This window comes from Silene latifolia, chromosome 1 (genome assembly GCF_048544455.1).
Source record: "Silene latifolia isolate original U9 population chromosome 1, ASM4854445v1, whole genome shotgun sequence".
Lineage (NCBI taxonomy): Eukaryota > Viridiplantae > Streptophyta > Magnoliopsida > Caryophyllales > Caryophyllaceae > Silene > Silene latifolia.
Genome location: NC_133526.1, coordinates 41,905,365 through 41,924,959, shown reverse-complemented (window position 1 = coordinate 41,924,959; position 19,595 = coordinate 41,905,365). Strand labels below are relative to the sequence as shown.

The following is a 19,595-nucleotide window of genomic DNA, read 5'->3' as shown; positions in this document are numbered from 1 at the left end:
AATGTTTATTTTTTGGTACAATATGTTACCATTCCTCCATAGTTGAATTGATATTGCTAATGTGGTGACAAATTATGGAAATGGTAGTACATATAGCAAAGATTCAGTTTTGGAGAACTTGTTTACCATGTTTCATATACTCCCTCATATTCTATATTTTCTTCCTTATTTCCTAAAACGGATTATTTAGATTTTCTTCCCTTTCTTATTTTCAAAAGTTTTATTATTATTTTATTCATCCCTCTCTCCTATCGCCAAACCCACCCAACCCTTTTACTCATATTTTATTAATTTCCTTAATGTTTTGGCCCCACAATTCTTTATTTAACTCCTAATTATTCATCCCTCTCTCCTATCACCAAACCCCACCCAACTCTTTTATTCGTATTTTATGTCTCTCCTTAATATCCGTGCCCACTAACAAAGGGAGGAAAATATGGAATTGGAGGGAGTATATGTTACCATTCCTCCACTATTGAAAACAGATTGTAATGTGGTTACAAATAGTTGAAATTACTCGACAATTTCAAAGATTGTAATATTTTAATATGTATAGTACCCATCTATAAATATTATTAAATTAAAAGCCACGTAGACAATGCCACCTCGCATTACTAAATGCCACCTTGCATAACCAAAATTCCACGTCACCAATTATAGAAAGCCACGTTATTATCTATAAAATCTTATTAAAAGGCTAGCCTCAAAAGGCCACGCAGACAATGCCACGTAGGATAAAGAAAAGCCACGAATACATTTGCAATGCCACATCTTAATCCGCGTGTCACTCTAAACTATAAAATATATACAATACTATAAAAAATGGTAATTTGAATAGTGTTATATTGCCACATGTCAGCGTCCAAAGTCTCTATCAAGTAACAACCTTTTGGTTTCCCCTTATTGAATACTCAATTTTCCCAATTGAAGACTCGCTTTAATTTTACAGAAAAAACCGTCACTACCATTAATCGAATACTTATCATCTTCACCTTTAAAAAACGCCACCACCATTAATTAGCATTCAATCGTGTCACATCATTACTCTCAGTACAATTTATCTTCCAATAATCAATATAATCGACGGTTTTTGCTCTTAACATCACTCTTCTCCTAAAATCAGCAATCAGTGTCTATAATAATTTGACAAAATCGGTCTCATGTTCTGATATTATTTTATTGTCAAGGTTAACAAACAGGTATGCCTCTATTCATTTGATTTGATTCATCTCATGTTCATGCATCATTGAATAATTATTGTTTGATTGATTGTATGTACCAACAACGATAATCTTCTTACGAAACATTTTTTTTTTTTTTTGTGATTTCTGATTTTTTCAATTTATTGTTTTTCCAGCGGCTGCAATTTCAGATCTTGAGTTTAGTAAACTAGGCTCATGTAAGGTTTATGTGGGTATTGTTGGATAGCTCTGATTTTTTGCTTAATTGTTTCTGACAGTCATCTCAACACTCAACATGGGGCAAGTCGTCTAATTCTACATGATGAAATACGCACCTACAGGATGAAAATGATTGGCGCATAATTTTGTTCAAAAGTATGAATCTTTCTTTATTCTTTATTATTAGACATTCTTAGCTCTAAATTAGTCATATTAGTTTTAAAATTGCCAAAACTTTATGTGGTCTGAAGTCTAATTATACAAGATAATTCTTTCGATTACGTTCGTTAATTGTTTAATAATGGTGATGAACTGTAGTTATTTACGTGATTGTGATTCATTATACACTTGAAGGGGTAATTGAGCACAATGGGTTATTGGTTTCACTAATTGTAGGGCTGAGATTGACTTTTAGTGGAACCAAGTTTGGAAATTCTGGTGGAAGGCAATTTTAGCTTTGTTTTTTTACTCAAAATTTCTATTTTATTTTGCTTCATAATTGTTGTTGGTTAAGCATAAACAATGTTTAAATATTAATCATAATTATGATTAAGGTCACTAAACCATCTTCTCATGGAATGTTATTCCAATTGCATATTTACCCTAATTGTGTACTATTAGTCATTCATTATACCTGTGAAAATGTTATATGGTGGAGTTATTAATTTGTTACTATATTTTTAATTTGTTTATGGGTGTTCATTTGGCTTTATTGCAGACTTGGTTAGACGTGGAACGAGGTACATCTTAGACCTTGCAATTATTTTACTCGTACAATTTTGTCAAATAGTTACTTTCTCCGTTCCGGTCATTTGTTTACCTTTGATTTTGACACAAAGACCAAAGAAAAAGAAAAGGGCTAATTGGACTAAATTGAGTGTAGAGGATCAAATTGCTCATCAAAGCGATTTCCAAAATAGAAAGGTAAACAATTGACTGAGACAAACAAAAATGGAATAGATAAACAAATGATCGGATGAAGAGAGTGGTATTTATTTTCACACATTTGATGAGCTATGTTTTTGTTTTCATGTTTGCATATAAGCAATTGAGATTGGAGAATAGGAGGATGTTTATGGTCAATTTGAACTCGAGCTTTTAAAAGTCAACAAATTGGAGGTTAATTTCATTTCTCCACCATATTTTATCCTTTTACATGCATGCACCTTGCTTGATTTTCTTTTTAGTAAGGATCCTAAAAGGCTAATATTGCTATTGCAGGACGTATTCTACTCTTATATTGTTTCTACTATGAACAAACCAAATGTGAATCAAATAATTAACGAGACGGGACATGAGAGAAACATAACAAACCATGAAGTACTTGAAGTACTTTTGAGAAGTGTAGCAGATTGAATCTATTTTTAGTTAGTCTTACTTGTGACGGTCACAAGCTTGTGAGTTGTGACCTCATACAATCCTCTTCTACTTGTTCTCCCACTATTTTAATGTCTTAAGTCAATAAAGTCATCATATTTCAGTTTAGATATTACTATTTTTACTTTTATATATTTAATTTTTTAATTTATGCTTATTTCAAGTGAATTTTTGTCCTTCATGTATATGGAATAAGAAAACTCGATTACTCTTTAGAAACAGACAATTTCAACTTCTATATAATTTTATCTTATGGTAACTTCAATTTAGGATTTCACTCACATTCATTCTTCCTAAGCTATTGCAATTTTTGAGAAAAAAAAGGGTTTTTCTAACGTGTAAGATCCTAAATAAAGAAAGGATGAGAGGAATATTTTACTAAATATGGAAAAAATGAATTGATATTTACAATTCTCTTGTTATATTCCTTTGTTTCTTTCTTTATTTATACTCTTAATGTGTGTGTGGGAAATAAGTCTGTATACTTCCCTTAAACTAGAAGGATTATAACGATTTAAAACAGATGATCAATGGTCATAAAATAAAATACATAAACAAAAGTAAAGGATTCAGAAATAACCTTTGGTCCTAGCAAATATGGCCTAAGAACAATATCAAAATTGATATTCGCCTATTAGTTGCACCCAAGACGATCTGAGATATACCCTTTGATTATGCTAGAAATCAATCTAAAATTTTCTGTAAAATTTTATTGTCTTTGTGTTTTGTGATGAGAAAGAGGAGGCTCGGTCAAGAAAAAGCATTAGGTTAGAAATAATTCTCTACCTTTCTCTTATATAGACCGAATAACCAAATTAATTAAGAAAGATATTACTCTCCTAATATTCGGCCAATGTTGACCGAAATAAGGAATAAAATTTCCTTATTTTTGGTCTTTCCAAAAATATATAAAGTGTGTTAAATTATCATCTAGTGAGGATCGAACCCATGACCTCTTGGCTTGTGTACCCTCACTATTACCACTATGACACATTCAACTTGTTGATATTAAATACAACTGATTATATTTAATTACGAATTAACAGATTAATTCGTCCAAACTAACCTTATATATATTTAATTAAATATAACTTATTATATTTAATTTACTTAATTGATGATTAATTGTCTCAACTTAATATTATTTAATTTTCATTAAATAATTATCTCATCAACACATTGACTAACTTTTTAGTCATTTTGGGCATCAATGTAATTATATTTCTATAACCACATTTCTCAAATACGTCCTATAGGTGTGACCTTTAGGGACCAGTTGATCACCGCCATCTGTATGATAATAACGTCAAACTTTCTAGCAAGTCAACCGTTATTAGGTAAACGTTAATCAACTGATTAAATATACGAAGTATACCCTTGTGAACCTTTAAGAGATTTACAAATGTTATCACACTAATTTGTGGAGGACACAAGCTCCAACAGTGTGCCCAAAGGACACACGTTAGAAAACCATTTCTTTTAACATGGTGTATTCATGTCTCATTTGGGAACATAATTATGGTATATATTGTGTCTTAAGAGTTAAGATAGCACTATTACGTACTACTTTGCCTGCTCTCCCATTGTAATCGATCTTCTGGATAAATGATGAATGACGCCTATCTTTATGCCACTATCCTTAAATAGTTTAGAACTTTTGATCGAAATAGCAAATCTTCCAATCTTCGCATAGTTAGTTGAATCTAAAGCGCATGTTTTGTTTGTTTCATCTTTTTGTTTTCTGTTATTCAAGAACGGTGAAAGAAGAAAAGATGTGTGAGGGTGTTTAAGATGTAGATATATATGTTTGCACCAATTTTTAAAAATCAAATCGTATGAACTTTTCATTTTTCCTCATAATGGTCTGGTGTTGATGGAAAACTTATTGTTACTGAGTAACTTAGTGAAAGTATAATTAGTTTGATAGACCACACCCGCGAGTTTCGCGGGTCACAAAACATGTTTCTTATTTAAAAAGAAAAAAAATTTGAACCATTAAATGCAAATAGCATAATAACAAACATTAACTTTGGCTTTTTAAATTTTTAGATAAATTAAACAACCCTTAAAGATAATTTCATACTAAATTTAAAATTTTTACGTTTATTGTTAGAATATTTTAAGCAACAAATAAATATCACATAATTATAATTTTACACCATTTATAAAATAATAAATAATTTGTAAATATTAAGAGCAAATAATAACATACTTAACATTAAACATTAATATTTTAATTTTTAAAACTAGAATAGATTAAACGAAAAATTAAAAATTTACATCACTCTAATTTTAAACTGTTTATATGTGCAACTCCCTCTTAAATCTTATTGAAATAAACTTGCTCAATTTTGGTAAATTTGATAAATAAATAAATCTATAAATATAATTTATAAATAAAAGGCAAGGCAAAATATCCACCTCTTTTAGTTTCATAAGATAAATCCCTAAACAATTCTCATGTAATGTGAATTTTGTTAAAAAAAAAAAAAGAAAGAAAGAAAGAAAAAACCTTTTACATTTCTTTCTATTTACTCTATATTTATGTCTATAATAAATATGCTAATAATGAAAACGAATACTCAAAAGTCATGAAACCTTTCTACGTATTTATGTATATATTAACTTTGATAATAATAATTATAAAAAAAAGTCTAAAAGTCATAAAATGCATCCTCATTTGGCTATATAAATGTTTTATGGAAGGCAACATTTGTGAGCCAAAATTCAAGCCAATTTTTTTTTACCCCTATTGCCAAAAGAATTGTATGTATGTGATCAACATCAAGGTAAGTGTATTAAGGTTTTAAAATTAATAATTTATTTATTTATTTTTAAGTTCGATTGGTTTGAAGTAATCTTCACATTTTTAACCTTAATATATATGTAATTTTGTTTTCATTTAGAGACTATCAAGATTTGTGGAGTTGAACTATTCAAAGGTAAATATACCTATATCTTTATAATTCAATGCCTATTTCTTACCTTATTTAAGAGAAAACTTAAATTAATAACGATAAAGTTAATATTACATAAATCAAATACCACCTTTTATTTGTTATTAATCACTCAGTGGATTTTTTTTGTATGGATAGTTAATTGGAGAAACAAGACTATATGAAGAAGAGTGGTAAGAGAAAACTTAATATAATAACGATAAGGTTAATATTACATAAATCAAATTCCACCATTTTATTTGTTATTAATCACTTAGTGGATTTTTTTTTTGTATGGGTAGTTAACTGGAGAAAGAAGACTATATGAAGAAGAGAAATACTATAATTGCTTAAACAAATACTCTCCCATTACACTCAATACTATGTTATAAACTAACTACAAGATTGACAACATGAATGTGAATGAGTAATTGTTTTAAGGTTCATATTTTTTTTTTATTATTTCAGAAACTTTCAACTATATGTTTTATTTGGGTAAGTGTTATTTTTTTATTCATCATTTTTTCTTTGAAAAATAGCTCTCATAGAATGAAATTGGAGTTACGAGGATCTCAATCTTATTAACAAGTTGGACAAAAAAATCTCTTTTGATATTGATAATAGCTAAATGTAAATTATTGTCTAATACTTATGCGTACATGTCATATTATCTTGTGTGTATGTCTTATAACACAAATGAGATTGCAATGAGATTTGTAGTAGGCTACAATTTAACTCATTTTATCTTTTATGCAAAATTTTAAAATTTAGGATTTTTGATAAATTGATATAAACGATATATTAAGATTATCATTTATTAAACTTCATAATTATGCTACTATTAGAAAATATGATTTATGAGAATTAAAATATTGAGAAGATAAAAAGTCCTATAATTCTATATCTTCTTAAATCCTTACATTTCGAGATTTATTATTCTCAAAAAAAAAGGATCAATAATTTAATATTATGGATTAATTCACTCTTTCGTATTCACGTACTAACTTTATTGGCCTAAATGACAAAGGGACATTCAAGCTTTCACATAGAAAATTTAGTACATAATCCATACAATCTAATTAAAAGGTAATCTTAAGCATTTATCATGAATTACTGGACTTACTAAAGGTAATTATTTATTTTAAAACCACATGTTATTAGTATATTAATAAAATAAACAACTAAAGTACAATATATAGTTTTGAAAATAAACCAAAGTTGTCAAAGAAATAGGACACTAACCGACTAACTTTTATGTATTATATTTTTTAAAATGGATCAACTAATTGCTTAGACAAGTATAAATAAAAAGATAAAAATAACAAAATTAAAACAGATAAACCCGTGAATTTCACGGGTCACAAACCTAGTTGTTGATGAAAAGGTCGCCATTTTTATGTGACGATTAAGAAACTGTATGTTCAATGTTTATAGGTAAACATATCGAACCAAAACCACTCCAAAGTGTGAAGCCAAGGTTTGAAGTTGGGGAGGCTTCAACGAGAGTGAAAGGGAATATGATTGTCCGCTTGGAGAGGCCAGTGGAAGAACAAATCGAGGAGGAAAATGCTGATGTGAACAGGGTGGTAGCGAAGGAGAAGGAAGTTGAAGGTCACGGTAACCCGAGAGCGTTGTATGAGCTGATTGAGATGTTGACACCGGCTCAGAAAAAAAGCGTAGAGGATATAGGGTTTGGGGGCCTTTTGGAGTTGAAAGCAAATGCTTTCTATCATCTAATGGTGGACTGGTTGATGGAGTGTTATGATGACGTCTCCCAAATGTTTATGTTCAGTGAGAAGACAAACTTTGTCATCACGAAGCATGATGTGTACGACGTATTCATGCTTCCATGTACAGAGAGGGCTGTCCAGTTGACATCTCCAAAGACAAAGGACAACCCGGATCGAGGGTTAGTAATGTCATGGAAGGCGAGATATAATGTGGCTCCAGCTCTTGAGATTTCACTAGACAAGGTGAAGACGAAAATGATGGGGTTGGTAGATGGTGGCAGTATGTTTAAGAAGTTATTTGTGTTGTTCTCGATGGGGTCCTTCTTAGCGCCCACGGTGCACAAACGTGTTGATCTAAGGCTGCTCCGAGCGGTGGAAAATATAGATGACATAGTGAAGCAAGACTGGTGTTCCTATGTTATCTTTAAGTTGAGCGAGGCCGTGAAATCATACAAGAAGAATGACACCACACATGTTCGTGGCTGCCTACTGTTTTTACAGTTGGTTTACTTCCACCGCTTGAGCTGGAGAGGGAATCCCGCACCCCGTGAACTGCCCTTACTGAAGCATTGAACATACGACAAAATCAAGGAAAGGGTGAAGGAGGAGAAGGTTGCATACAGTAGGAATGGCGGCCACTTTGGTATAAGCGAATGGCAGAATGAGTTCTACCCCATATCACATAATCAGCTTAAAGTCTTGTACTGCCAGCCTGTTGAGGACCGCAACACGTTACAAGAGAATACGCCAAGGACCATAACCCTCCCTCTCCCCGCTGGACTGATGAATAATGAGGAACTTCAGCAAAAGTATCCAGATGTAAGTATCTTTGCTGAATGTGTGTTAATAAGTATCCATTTATTTTCCTGATTCTTTCCTAATTCTCCTATTTTCATGTTTGCAGGTGCGTAAACTTAAATGAATGACCTCAAAACGCAACCCGGAGCTGGTTTCACGACTCCATAATGACATGATCAAGGAGTTGGAAGCTTTCTTCTCCGTCGATGTCATTGCTGATGAGGTGCTTCAATCCGAGGAGGCAGAAGATAGCAAGGAGCCGACCCAACAACATTCTCAATTTTCATGGACCCAAGCTTTGGAGAACAATCAAAGCTTCCTTGCTGATTTTCATAAGATGGGACAAATGGTGGACCATCCCTTGGCAGCGACTCTTGTGGAACCCCCGTCATTTGATCTAGGGTTGAATGACATAGGTTTTCAAGAGAGGGAGGAAAGGGATGAAGCTGTGGAAAACCCCCTACCTGAGGGTGCTAACGAGGCGCTGAGGAACAGCCCATAGTTGAGACTGGGAAAGTTCTGACGGCAACGTACAGGAGGGGGGTCAACCGAGGAGGGAGAAAACGTGGTGGGAAGGCGTAAGTGAAGGTATTTTGTGATGACAACATTTTGTTAATATCGCCAACAATGTTATTAGTCGTGGATGGCATTTGATTGTAGGTAGTTGTTATCAGTAAAAAACAAGGCTCTCATATTTTAGAACATGTTTAGTATGTTGTTATTGACATGAATGATGCTTCATTTTGTTGTCATGTCATTGCAGACGTCTGTAACATACACTAGTTGGTGGTTGTTAACTTGTGAATATATTAAGTATGGTTTGCTTGTTGTTCAGCTGACAATGTAGATAATGTTGCCATATAAACTTGCAATGTTGCCAAAATTCCATTGATATTGTATTTGTCTATGTGGTGACAATGAGTCTAAATGTGATGACATTTGGTTTGAAGTCAAATATGTCGCCATAAAAGTGCAAACTGTTGCCTAACAAGTACCTAAAAAACTTTGATGGAAAAAAAGTGTCATGAACTACTACTTTGGTTACATATATTAAAAAATTGAGTACATGAATGGATATTTCATGTTTGTTTAATATGTGACCACTAACAACTTATATGAGGCTATTTTGAAGTTGTGAGATGATAATGTTCACAAAGAGGCATATAATGTTGCCATTTATGTAGTAAGTTGTCACAAGGATAATATGCTTACAAATTGTTCAAATGACACAACATAAAACAAAAAATCATGTTGGTGTAATATGTGACCATTAACAACTCATGTGAGACAACTTTGAATTTGAGAAATGATAATGTTGACACATAAGCATATAATGTTGCCATTTATGTAATAAGTTAGATAAAATGATAATATGGTTACAAATAAAATAAATGACACAACATAAAACAAAATATGGTGTTGGTGTAATATGTGACCATTAGAAACTTAAATGAGATTATTTTGAAGTAAGTTGTATAAAGGATAATATGGTTACAAAAATTAACAAATGACACGACATAAATGAAAATATCATGTTGGTGTAGTATGTCACCAGTAAGGACATATGTGAGACTAATTTTTTTTTATTAAATTATAATGTTGACACATGAGCATATAATGTTGCCATTCATGTAATAAATTGGATAAACGATGATATGGTTACAAATAGTTGAAATGTCACAACATAAAACAAAATATGATGTAGGTGTAATATGTGTCCATTATGAACTTATATGAGACTATTTGTCAAGTTGTGAATTTGTCAAGGATTCATGCAAGTTATATTGGACTGATAAACACCAAGTACACATAATGGACTGATAAACACCAAGTACATATTTTCAGATTATTTGAACTGACATTTGTGAAAGATGTCACCACATTATATTACAATGTTACCAACTTCACATATGTGATCACATGAATATTAGATGGTCAGAATAGTCCAGAGATTTTCACAAAAATGTGATCACATGAATATTAGATGGTCACAATAGTTCAGACATTTGCACAAGATGTAACCACATTATATGATAATGTGGTGACATCTTCTCCAACTTATTTGTAGACCCAAAATATTACATAAAATGTCCAAAATAAGGTCGGCAAGTTCACCGACTTATAAAAGTCGTGGAACCGGAGTGTACAACTCGCATTCGAAGCCACATTGTCACTTCCCTTTTTGACCGCTTCTTTTTGCCCATTTTGCTTGGTTTACGCTTACTCCTTCCCTTGGTAATCGATCTAAAGGGGTCGAGTACGGCGGTAACATTTAGAGCAGGATCTCGCAGAGCTTCTTCAGTGCTCATTTTATCCTTAAATAGTTGTTGAACCTCATCATTAATTGTGGAGTAGAGCTTGTCAACAATTGCTCTTGCATCAGGCTCATTTTGGCACTTAGCAATTAGATTATACAGCTTTGTCATCATAGATCGCCGCCAATTTAAAGCTCCGTTGGCAATGGCTCTACGCATATCATTAGGAAGAATACGACTCCAGACTTCCCTTTTGGCAAATTTAGTCCACCTCCTTAAGATGTACCTGGTAGGGATTTCAGTTACGGAGTGCATATGGAACACGCGGAGAATGTGGAAGCAAAGCATACCCATTTCCTAAAATTTCTGACAAGAGCACTTAACCAGATTGTTTACGCAATCAAATGTCACATGATGAGTACTTCCAGAAACACCAGGTGGATCAACACCATATAGTAGAACTCCATTTTCAGTTGAAAGTATTACGGCCATTGTACCCATAGCCACAACAAACTCTTTCTCAAATAAGCGAAACAACTCAATTGTGTACACTAGAGAGGCATGTTGTAATAAGTCGACTAGAGGATACACGAAAGTAGGAGTCGACCTAATACAATTGAATTCTTTACGCTCCTCTTCATCTCTCCACCGCTTAACTGTGCCTTCGTAAATATGATAGAATTCAGTCAGCGAAGTTGTCTTAGTCGCCTGAAAACCCATAGCATGATTGGTACTCTCGCTCCTCTGGGAAGATAATATACCTGCAGAGAAGTACTCTTTGTTTGATGCGGTTGACCATTTCTCTTTTAATCCATACAATATTTTAAACCACTCATTATTTTGAAGGTCATAATCTGATATCATTTTCCTCCAAGTTGTTTCAAATTCGATCGCACTATAGCAGCCGTTAAAACATTTGTTGAATGCATTCTGAAATGCTCGATCATGTTTTAACGAGCTAAAGTGCGAGATCGCATTCTGTTGTATGTGCCACTGGCATAACCTATGTCTTGATGATTTGTAAACCTGCAAGCAACCAATAATGTCATGGCCTGGTAAGACGTAAGCATTGTTGGAGTAAGTGTCCCCGACAATAATGCGATCACAATTGTCGATCACGATGATCACATATTTAAATCTCATGTCTAAGAATACAAGAGGGAAAGTAATATTTTACAGTCAACTGGTCCACACATATCGGTAATGATTGGCTGACTAGAGTTTGACATTACTGTTGTGCGACGGTGGTGATCAGTTGATACCCTGCGGTCATACCTATAGGGTAATACTCTTAATTGATCCTTTAATTAATCGTATGTCGATACGAGTTAATTAAATTGCTTAAAATTGACGGATGATTTTGTGAGTAAAATAAACGTGACTCATTGTAATTCGATTAAATGAGATACGGTCTAAGTAATCGAATTGTTTTATTACTTAGATTAAATTATTGTTTACGAAACAATTGAAACGGATTGAATAATTTATTATAAATTCAAGTTGTTGTAAATTTATAATTTGATAAACCATCTTGGTACAAGTAATTAAGAATTACTAGTTAATTTTGTATGTGACATATTTTTATTAATATGTTGATTTTTAATATGTTAAAAATACATTACATTGTGACATGTCATGTAACATGTAACATGTGACAAAATTGACAAATGACAAAATAAAATGGACTACCCATTTTATCCTAGTGTACCGAAATTATGGAGGGGTTTAGGGTTAATATTGTGTTTTATTTTTAAATGGAAACATAATGATTAAGCCTAATATCTAGCCTTGCATGTCTAGTCTCATCTTGAGAAGAACAAGACCATGCATTGGCTCCCCTTTAGCCCACCTCCACCGGTTTTTCCACTAAGAGGAACCCAATGGATTCCTCTATTATTCATTCACTACTTTACTATTTTTCTAGTGTAAGAAAAATTCTCTCTTCTCTACCTTTTGTGAAAAAACCTTAGAGAAATAAAACCTCACACAATACTCCTCTCTTGACCGAAATACAAGAGAACAAAATCTCCATTTTGTGTTATTTTTAAGCTTGGTTTAATTAATACTAGTCTAATATTAATTAAAATATTAAGGGTATTCCTTGGGTATAATTCTTTAGGAGAGATTCTAAACTTGAATCATATTCTTTCATTTTGGAAAGCTCAAGATCTAGTAAGAAGGTAAACTTACTAGTGCCCATTTATCCGAAATCATCAATGTAAGAATTGATTTTTCTTCTTATACTTTGTAATAGTTTTGCATGCATAAGATCCATTTTTAATTTTATGACTAAATTAAATCATCATAGAGGGTGTTTGGTTGGGGGTGTTGGAATGGAATGGAATGAATTTCATTAATTCTAGTGTTTGGTTGGGGCATTTTGGAATGGAGTTAGAATCCTGATGGATTCTAATTTCACCCCAACCCCTTGGAATCTCATACCCACTTTTCTACTCAGGTTTCTAACTGCATACCCTTCCATATAATTTTAGATTGAACCAAACAATAAATAATAGGTATGGGGTTCTAAATTCATCCCCTCCTGGTATCTCATTCCAATCCAATCCATTCCGACCTTTTGAACCAAACGGCCCCTGAATATGTAAACATATGAGATTAATGTATCCCTACAAGTGGTATCAGAGCACACGGTTGTTGCATGCAAAATCGGTTTTGTTTTCCCGAGTTAATTAGTTAACATATAAAACTTGTTATTTAGGATTTATGAAGATAAATCATGAAATAATTTTGCATGTTAAAAGTTTCTGGTCCTAAATGGATTTTAGGTCATATGGGACGATTTATGGATTTTATTGTTCATTTTATATATTATTGGCATTAAAATGTGATTTTTATGAGAAAAATGTCATTTTTGGACGAAAAATAGCTAAACTTCGAATTTTTTAGTGGTTTTTGGATATGTTTTCACATATATTATCTACTAGTGGCATGTTAAATCTCATGAAAAACTAAGTTATTTTGCATGAAATATGGATTTTATAAGCTTAAATCGAATTTAAAGGGTTTATTAAGTTAATATGAGTTATATTTCGAATATGGTCATGGAAATTTAATATGTTGTCACATGCATTTTTACTCAGTGTGTGTAAAAATATTAGACGGATTGAACTCATTTTGCATGATTTATGAATTTTTGAGTAAAATTTTAATAAATAGTGACTTAATTTAGTATATAATGCTAAAACATATTTCATGACTAAAGAAAAATGTCATATATTGCATTTTATCCCACATTTCAGATCTAAAAGTGAAAAGTTGATAAAAATTAATTTGCTTATATTTTAATGGTCATAATTGATAAAACCGGTAAACCGCAACGATGTTTTTCTTGAAAAATTTTCGAAATTTTTAACCTAAGTTTTGAACATTATGAGTGTCATGGTATTTTTCCAGAATGTTCATGAGTTTAAATTTCAAATTTTGAAATTATGTGGAATTTTTACAATTTAATTTGAAGTTTATAGTATAATATTGTATTTTTTGTCCAATAATGAACAATATTAAGAAATCAAGTTTAATTATTGTCAAAATGTTAGTGAAGACTAAGTTTTGAGTCCTAAGATGGTTAGGGTAATTAACTTGTACATAAATATGAATTTATGTAATTATTGTGATTTTAACAAGTTATAATCACGCAAATCCATAAAAACCAATAAATTATACGATATTGGCTCTTATAAGGCGATTTAGCATAACATTAAGCATGTTCATACATATTATAATGCTGCATTTTATTTATGATTGTCATATTTTTATTTTATATAATTTTTGAATTATGTAATTTTACTTAGTATGGCCTTAGTTTTAATTGGTATTACCCGAAATGCATGGGAATATCGATTCGATTGTAATTATTGTGATCTCATATCACCTTTTTGTAATTTAATAGATTTATTTTTATTACAAATGTATAATAGAAAATTATGTAATTTTTATTTATTACTTTGTAATTTCCCGAAGTTTCCATGAAGACGGTGTTACCTCGAGATGCGTGCGAAGACCGAAGTGCAAGGGACCAAAAGAGTTGGTTTCCGAATTTGTAATAGTTTATTAGATTTACTATTTTAGGAAAGCCATACTAGGACTTTATATTTATGCTTTGCATTTTATTTATATGTTTGCATGCATCGCTAAATCGCCGTAACTAAACATGCATTTTATTTAATCGAGTCATCGACCGTGTCAATTATAATTATCGTAGTTCACCGCTTTAGTTCACTTAAAACGTGATAGATAATAAATTGACATGACCTCTCGCTAAATTAATAATTGAGAAATAGCCTTACCAAATAGTAGAACCCATGAAGTACCAATTTCATAAGGGAGTTGAGCCGGCTTCACCGTAATACAAACCTTGTTACGTTGGCGAAGTGGGGTAGTAAAATGTTATTACATCGAAATTTGGATTGAGCTCAACGGAAGTATTCGTGATCGTAGTCGCATGTGTTCCGGGCTAAAGATAAATATTAGAGTAATTTTATCGACCGAGAGTTCTAAAAGTAGAATCGATTAAAGAGTTAATCCACCGAGTTATATTGATAAGGGATGAATCGGCTACACCGTGCCCAAATTAATATGAATTTGTATCTCGGGATCATTTATTATAGTTGGGTAGAGGTCACTATATAAATGTTTAAAATTTGTTTAAAAATATTTGCAAATTTTATTAAAATGACAAATGTTAATATTTCCTTTACCTCCAAATTTGTAGTTGATTTATATCACAATGGATCCATCACAAGCAACAACACCAATTACCATTGAGTCATGTCACAAGTTATTTGACGAAATTTGCTCCAACCAGCAACTCGATACTACTAGAGAACTTCATTTTGGGATCGGTTCTGATGGAAACCTCAATTTCATCACTTCCTCCTTACCTCCTACTATAACTAGGCCTTGTGTGAATGCGTCTCTGGTAGACCATGTCACTAAGTCTATGAAATCCCTATCTTTGGAAGAAAGGGATGCCGAAATGAGTGGGAGTTCTAGCAAGCAAGTTCTTGATACAAAAGGGAAATGGTTCAAGAGGAAGGGAATGAAAGGGAGAAAATTCAACGATGGTAACAAAAGGACTAGTGGGACTAGTAGAGGAGCCAAAATTGATGATGAATGCCATTATTGTCATGGCATAGGACATTAGATGAGAAATTGCCCCATATATTTGGGAAATATAAGGGATGGACTTGTCATTCCACTTGTTAAATTTTCTTCTGAGATTTATGTTATAGATGTAAATTTCACTTCCACCACAACATGGGTACTAGATACTGGTTGTGGTTCTCATCTTTGTAATCATTTACAGGGGCTAAGAAATGTGGAAAGGTTGAGCAAAGGCGATGTTGATCTCCGACTTGGGAATGGAGCTAGGGTAGCGGCCGCGTCCAAGGGTACTTATTTACTTGTTCTACCGAATGGATTTGAATTGTATTTTCATAATTGTTTTTATGTACCTACTCTATCTAAGAACATTATTTCAATTGCTATGTTAGACATAGAAGGTTCTAATTTTGCCATTAAAAACAATTGTTGTACTATTTCTAGAAATGACTTGGTCATAGGCCGAGGTTCATCTATTAATGGCATTTATGTTCTAGAGACATCAAAACCAAGTAAAGACATCTATAATATACAATCAAATAAACTCAAATCAAGTGATCCAAATGAATCGTACATTTGGCATTGTCGATTGGGTCATATCAATGAGAATCGCATTAAAAGATTAGTTTCCACTAATGTTATTAAACCATTTGATTTTCAATCATATGGTATATGTGAATCTTGCCTCCTAGGAAAAATGACTCGTAATCCTTTTAGTGGTAAAGGGACTCGAGCTAGTGAATTATTGGGACTTATACACACCGATGTAAGTGGACCAATGACCATCACCGCTAGGGGCAACTATGACTAATTCATAACCTTCACCGATGATTTAAGTAGATATGGGTATATCTACTTAATGAAATATAAGAGTGAAGCTTTTGAGAAATTTAAGAAATTTCAAAATGAAGTAGAAAACCAATTGAACAAAAGGATAAAAGCACTACGATCCGATCATGGTGGAGAATATCTTAGTAATGAATTTGATTCACACTTGAAAGGTTGTGGCATTGTGTCACAACTTACTCCACCCGGTACACCACAACTCAATGGTGTTGCCGAAAGGAGAAATCGAACCCTACTAGATATGGTTCGATCCATGATGAGTCAAACCGAGTTACCCGACTCGTTTTGGAGATTTGCAATCCAAACCGCAATCAAATCTTTGAATAATAGTCCAACAAAGACAACCGAAAAGACTCCATATGAGATGTGGACATGAAGGATTCCTAATATATCCTATATGAAGATTTGGGGATGTAATGCTTACGTCAAGGCAAAAACCGACAACAAGCTTGCCCCACGATCCGAAAAATGCATCTTTGTAGGTTACCCCATTACCTCTCGAGGATACTACTTCTACAAACCTCAAGAAAACAAAGTGTTTGTGTCTAGTAAGGTTGTCTTCTTAGAAAGAGAGTTTATTTCTAAGAGACAGAGTGGGAGAAATTTTGAACTTGATGAAGTTCAAGAGCCACAAACCGAAGTAGAGACGCAAGAAGACGTTCCTTCGTCATCTAATCCTGTTGTTATTCCTCAACCGAGAAGGTCGGGTCGAGTTCCTCGCCATCTTGATAGATATGTTGGATTTATCGAAGAGGATGGGACCCTCGATGTGTTACTTTTAGAAAGTGACGAACCCGCCACCTACAAAGCTGCAATCTCTAGTCCCAATTCAACTTTATGGCTTGAGGCCATGAAATCCGAAATAAGTTCTATGCATGAAAATCAAGTCTGGAACTTGGTGAACTTGCCTGAAGGGGCAAGACCTCTTCAGTGCAAATGGATCTTCAAAATAAAGAATGGCATAGAAGGACATGATGATGTCTACAAAGCTAGGCTAGTGGCAAAGGGTTTTACTCAAGTTCATGGTCTTCACTATGACGAAACCTTTGCCCCCGTGGCTATGCTAAGATCAATTCGGATATTGTTAGCGATTGCCGCATTTCATGATTATGAAATATGGCAAATGGATGTCAAGATCGTTTTTCTAAATGGGCATTTAGAAGAAGAAGTGTACATGATACAACCCGAAGGTTTTGTGGATCCTAAAAATCCTAACAAAGTATGCAAGCTTAAGAGATCCATTTATGGTCTTAAGCAAGCATCGAGAAGTTGGAACCATCGATTTAATCATGTCATAAAAGAAAATGGTTTTACTCGAAGTATTGAGGAACCATGCTTATACATGAAGTTCAGTGAGAGCAATGTTGCGTTCCTAATATTGTATATGGATGACATACTACTCATTGGAAATGACATTCCAATGATGTTTTCCGTTAAGGAGTGGTTGGGTAACCACTTCCAAATGAAGGATTTAGGAGAAGCACAACGCATATTAGTATCCGGATCTATAGAGATAGACCCAAAAGGATATTGGCATTAAGTCAGGAATCTTATGTCGATCAGATTCTTCGACGCTTCAGCATGGACCAATCCAAAAGAGGCTTGGTTCCTATAGTTAGTGGGACCATATTGAGCAAGTCTCAATCACCCACAGAACCCCAAGATGTTGAACGCATGAAGTTGATCCCTTATGCTTCCGCCATTGGATCAATCATGTATGCCATGATATGCACTCGTCCATATGTCTCGTATGCTTTGAGCATGACGAGTAGATATCAAGGAAATCCTAGTGAGAGTCACTGGATTGCCGTTAAAAACATCCTTAAATACTTGCGAAGGACTAAGGATTTTGTCCTAATGTTTGGAGGTGACTCCGAGCTCTGTGTTAAGGGTTACACGGACTCCAGTTTTCAAACAGACAGAGATGACATGAAATCACAAGCTGGTTTTGTTTTCATGCTCAATGGTGGTGCCGTTAGTTGGAGAAGCTTCAAGGAAGCTGTGACTGCGGATTCTACAACGGAGGCTGAGTACATAGCAGCATCAGAAGCTGCCAAGGAAGCTGTATGGATCAAGAAATTTTTGAAAGGGCTAAAAGTAGTACCTACCGCCAATGATCCCATTACTCTCTATTGTGACAACAATGGGACTATCTTCCAAGCTAAAGAGTCCAAGTCTAGTAATAAATCTAGACATGTACTTAGAAAATTCCATGTAATTAGAGATTTCATTGAAAGAAAGGAAATTGCGATTGTTAAGGTTGGGACGGATGATAACATTGCAGATCCGCTCACCATGCCTTTATCGCAGGCTAAGCATGATGGACATGTTGCGTCCATGGGACTTAAACGCATGCCAGTTTTATGTTAGATTTTGATATGAAATAAAAGAGTTATTTTATTTGCTCATATGCATAATCACATTTGTCTTTTATTTTTCATTACTTTGACATATTTAAATGGGTTGTGGAGACAAGATTGAACCCCATTAAACTGAACTAAATTGACATAGTAATCGCCCATAGTCACTTGTATGAGGTGACGTCTCGAAGTGACTAGAGTGTGATGCGATTGATGGCAAGTTCAAGTGCCATAGAGTCATATGAGATGACTAGTCGATCACATAGGCAGACTGTTAGGAACACTTTATCGGGCCTAATGACCGCTTATAGAGTTCTGGCAAATTTATATAGCCTGGTCGTGGCAAGAGCTGCTATAATATTCTAATGAGTCGATTCTTTTGACTAAAGACTGTTCGCCCAAGGTGGCACAATTTCAGAGTAACTTTGATTTATGATCCTACGACCTTCGTAAATGGGGTTAAAGGGCTTATTTTGGGTTATGATGAGCTGTGGCTAGTCGAAGGGAATAGTGCGATAGGAATTATCCACCCCTTTGTCAGGGTTAAAACAATATCTCAGGGCCAATCGAGGAGTAATGAACTGGAAATGCGTGGCCACGCTCGAAAGGTATCTATGGTAGATAATTCCGGTCAATCAGTTATTCTCCAGATCAAGGAAACCACTCTCGATATGATCACTTGCAAGTATGACCTGAAAGACACCTTGCATTGAGTGAGAGATAGTAATAGGACAAGAGAATTGGTGACGTACACTTGTCGAGGACAGTGGGA

The 19,595-nt window shown here is 33.6% G+C and overlaps 1 protein-coding gene and 1 long non-coding RNA gene across 2 annotated transcripts; one reads left to right on the top strand and one right to left on the bottom strand.

Moving 5' to 3' along the window:
• The first annotated feature begins 1,109 nt into the window (after window positions 1-1,109).
• LOC141588020 (uncharacterized) lies at window positions 1,110-2,927 on the top strand. The gene is made up of 3 exons (XR_012519778.1): window positions 1,110-1,199; window positions 1,460-2,519; window positions 2,622-2,927. It is a non-coding gene; the product is annotated as an uncharacterized LOC141588020 (long non-coding RNA).
• Window positions 2,928-10,853: 7,926 nt separating this feature from the next.
• LOC141644907 (protein FAR1-RELATED SEQUENCE 5-like) lies at window positions 10,854-11,360 on the bottom strand. Its single transcript, XM_074453972.1, has one exon. It carries the CDS (start codon window positions 11,358-11,360, stop codon window positions 10,854-10,856), a length of 507 nt encoding a protein of 168 aa, XP_074310073.1.
• Between the last annotated feature and the right edge of the window lie 8,235 nt (window positions 11,361-19,595).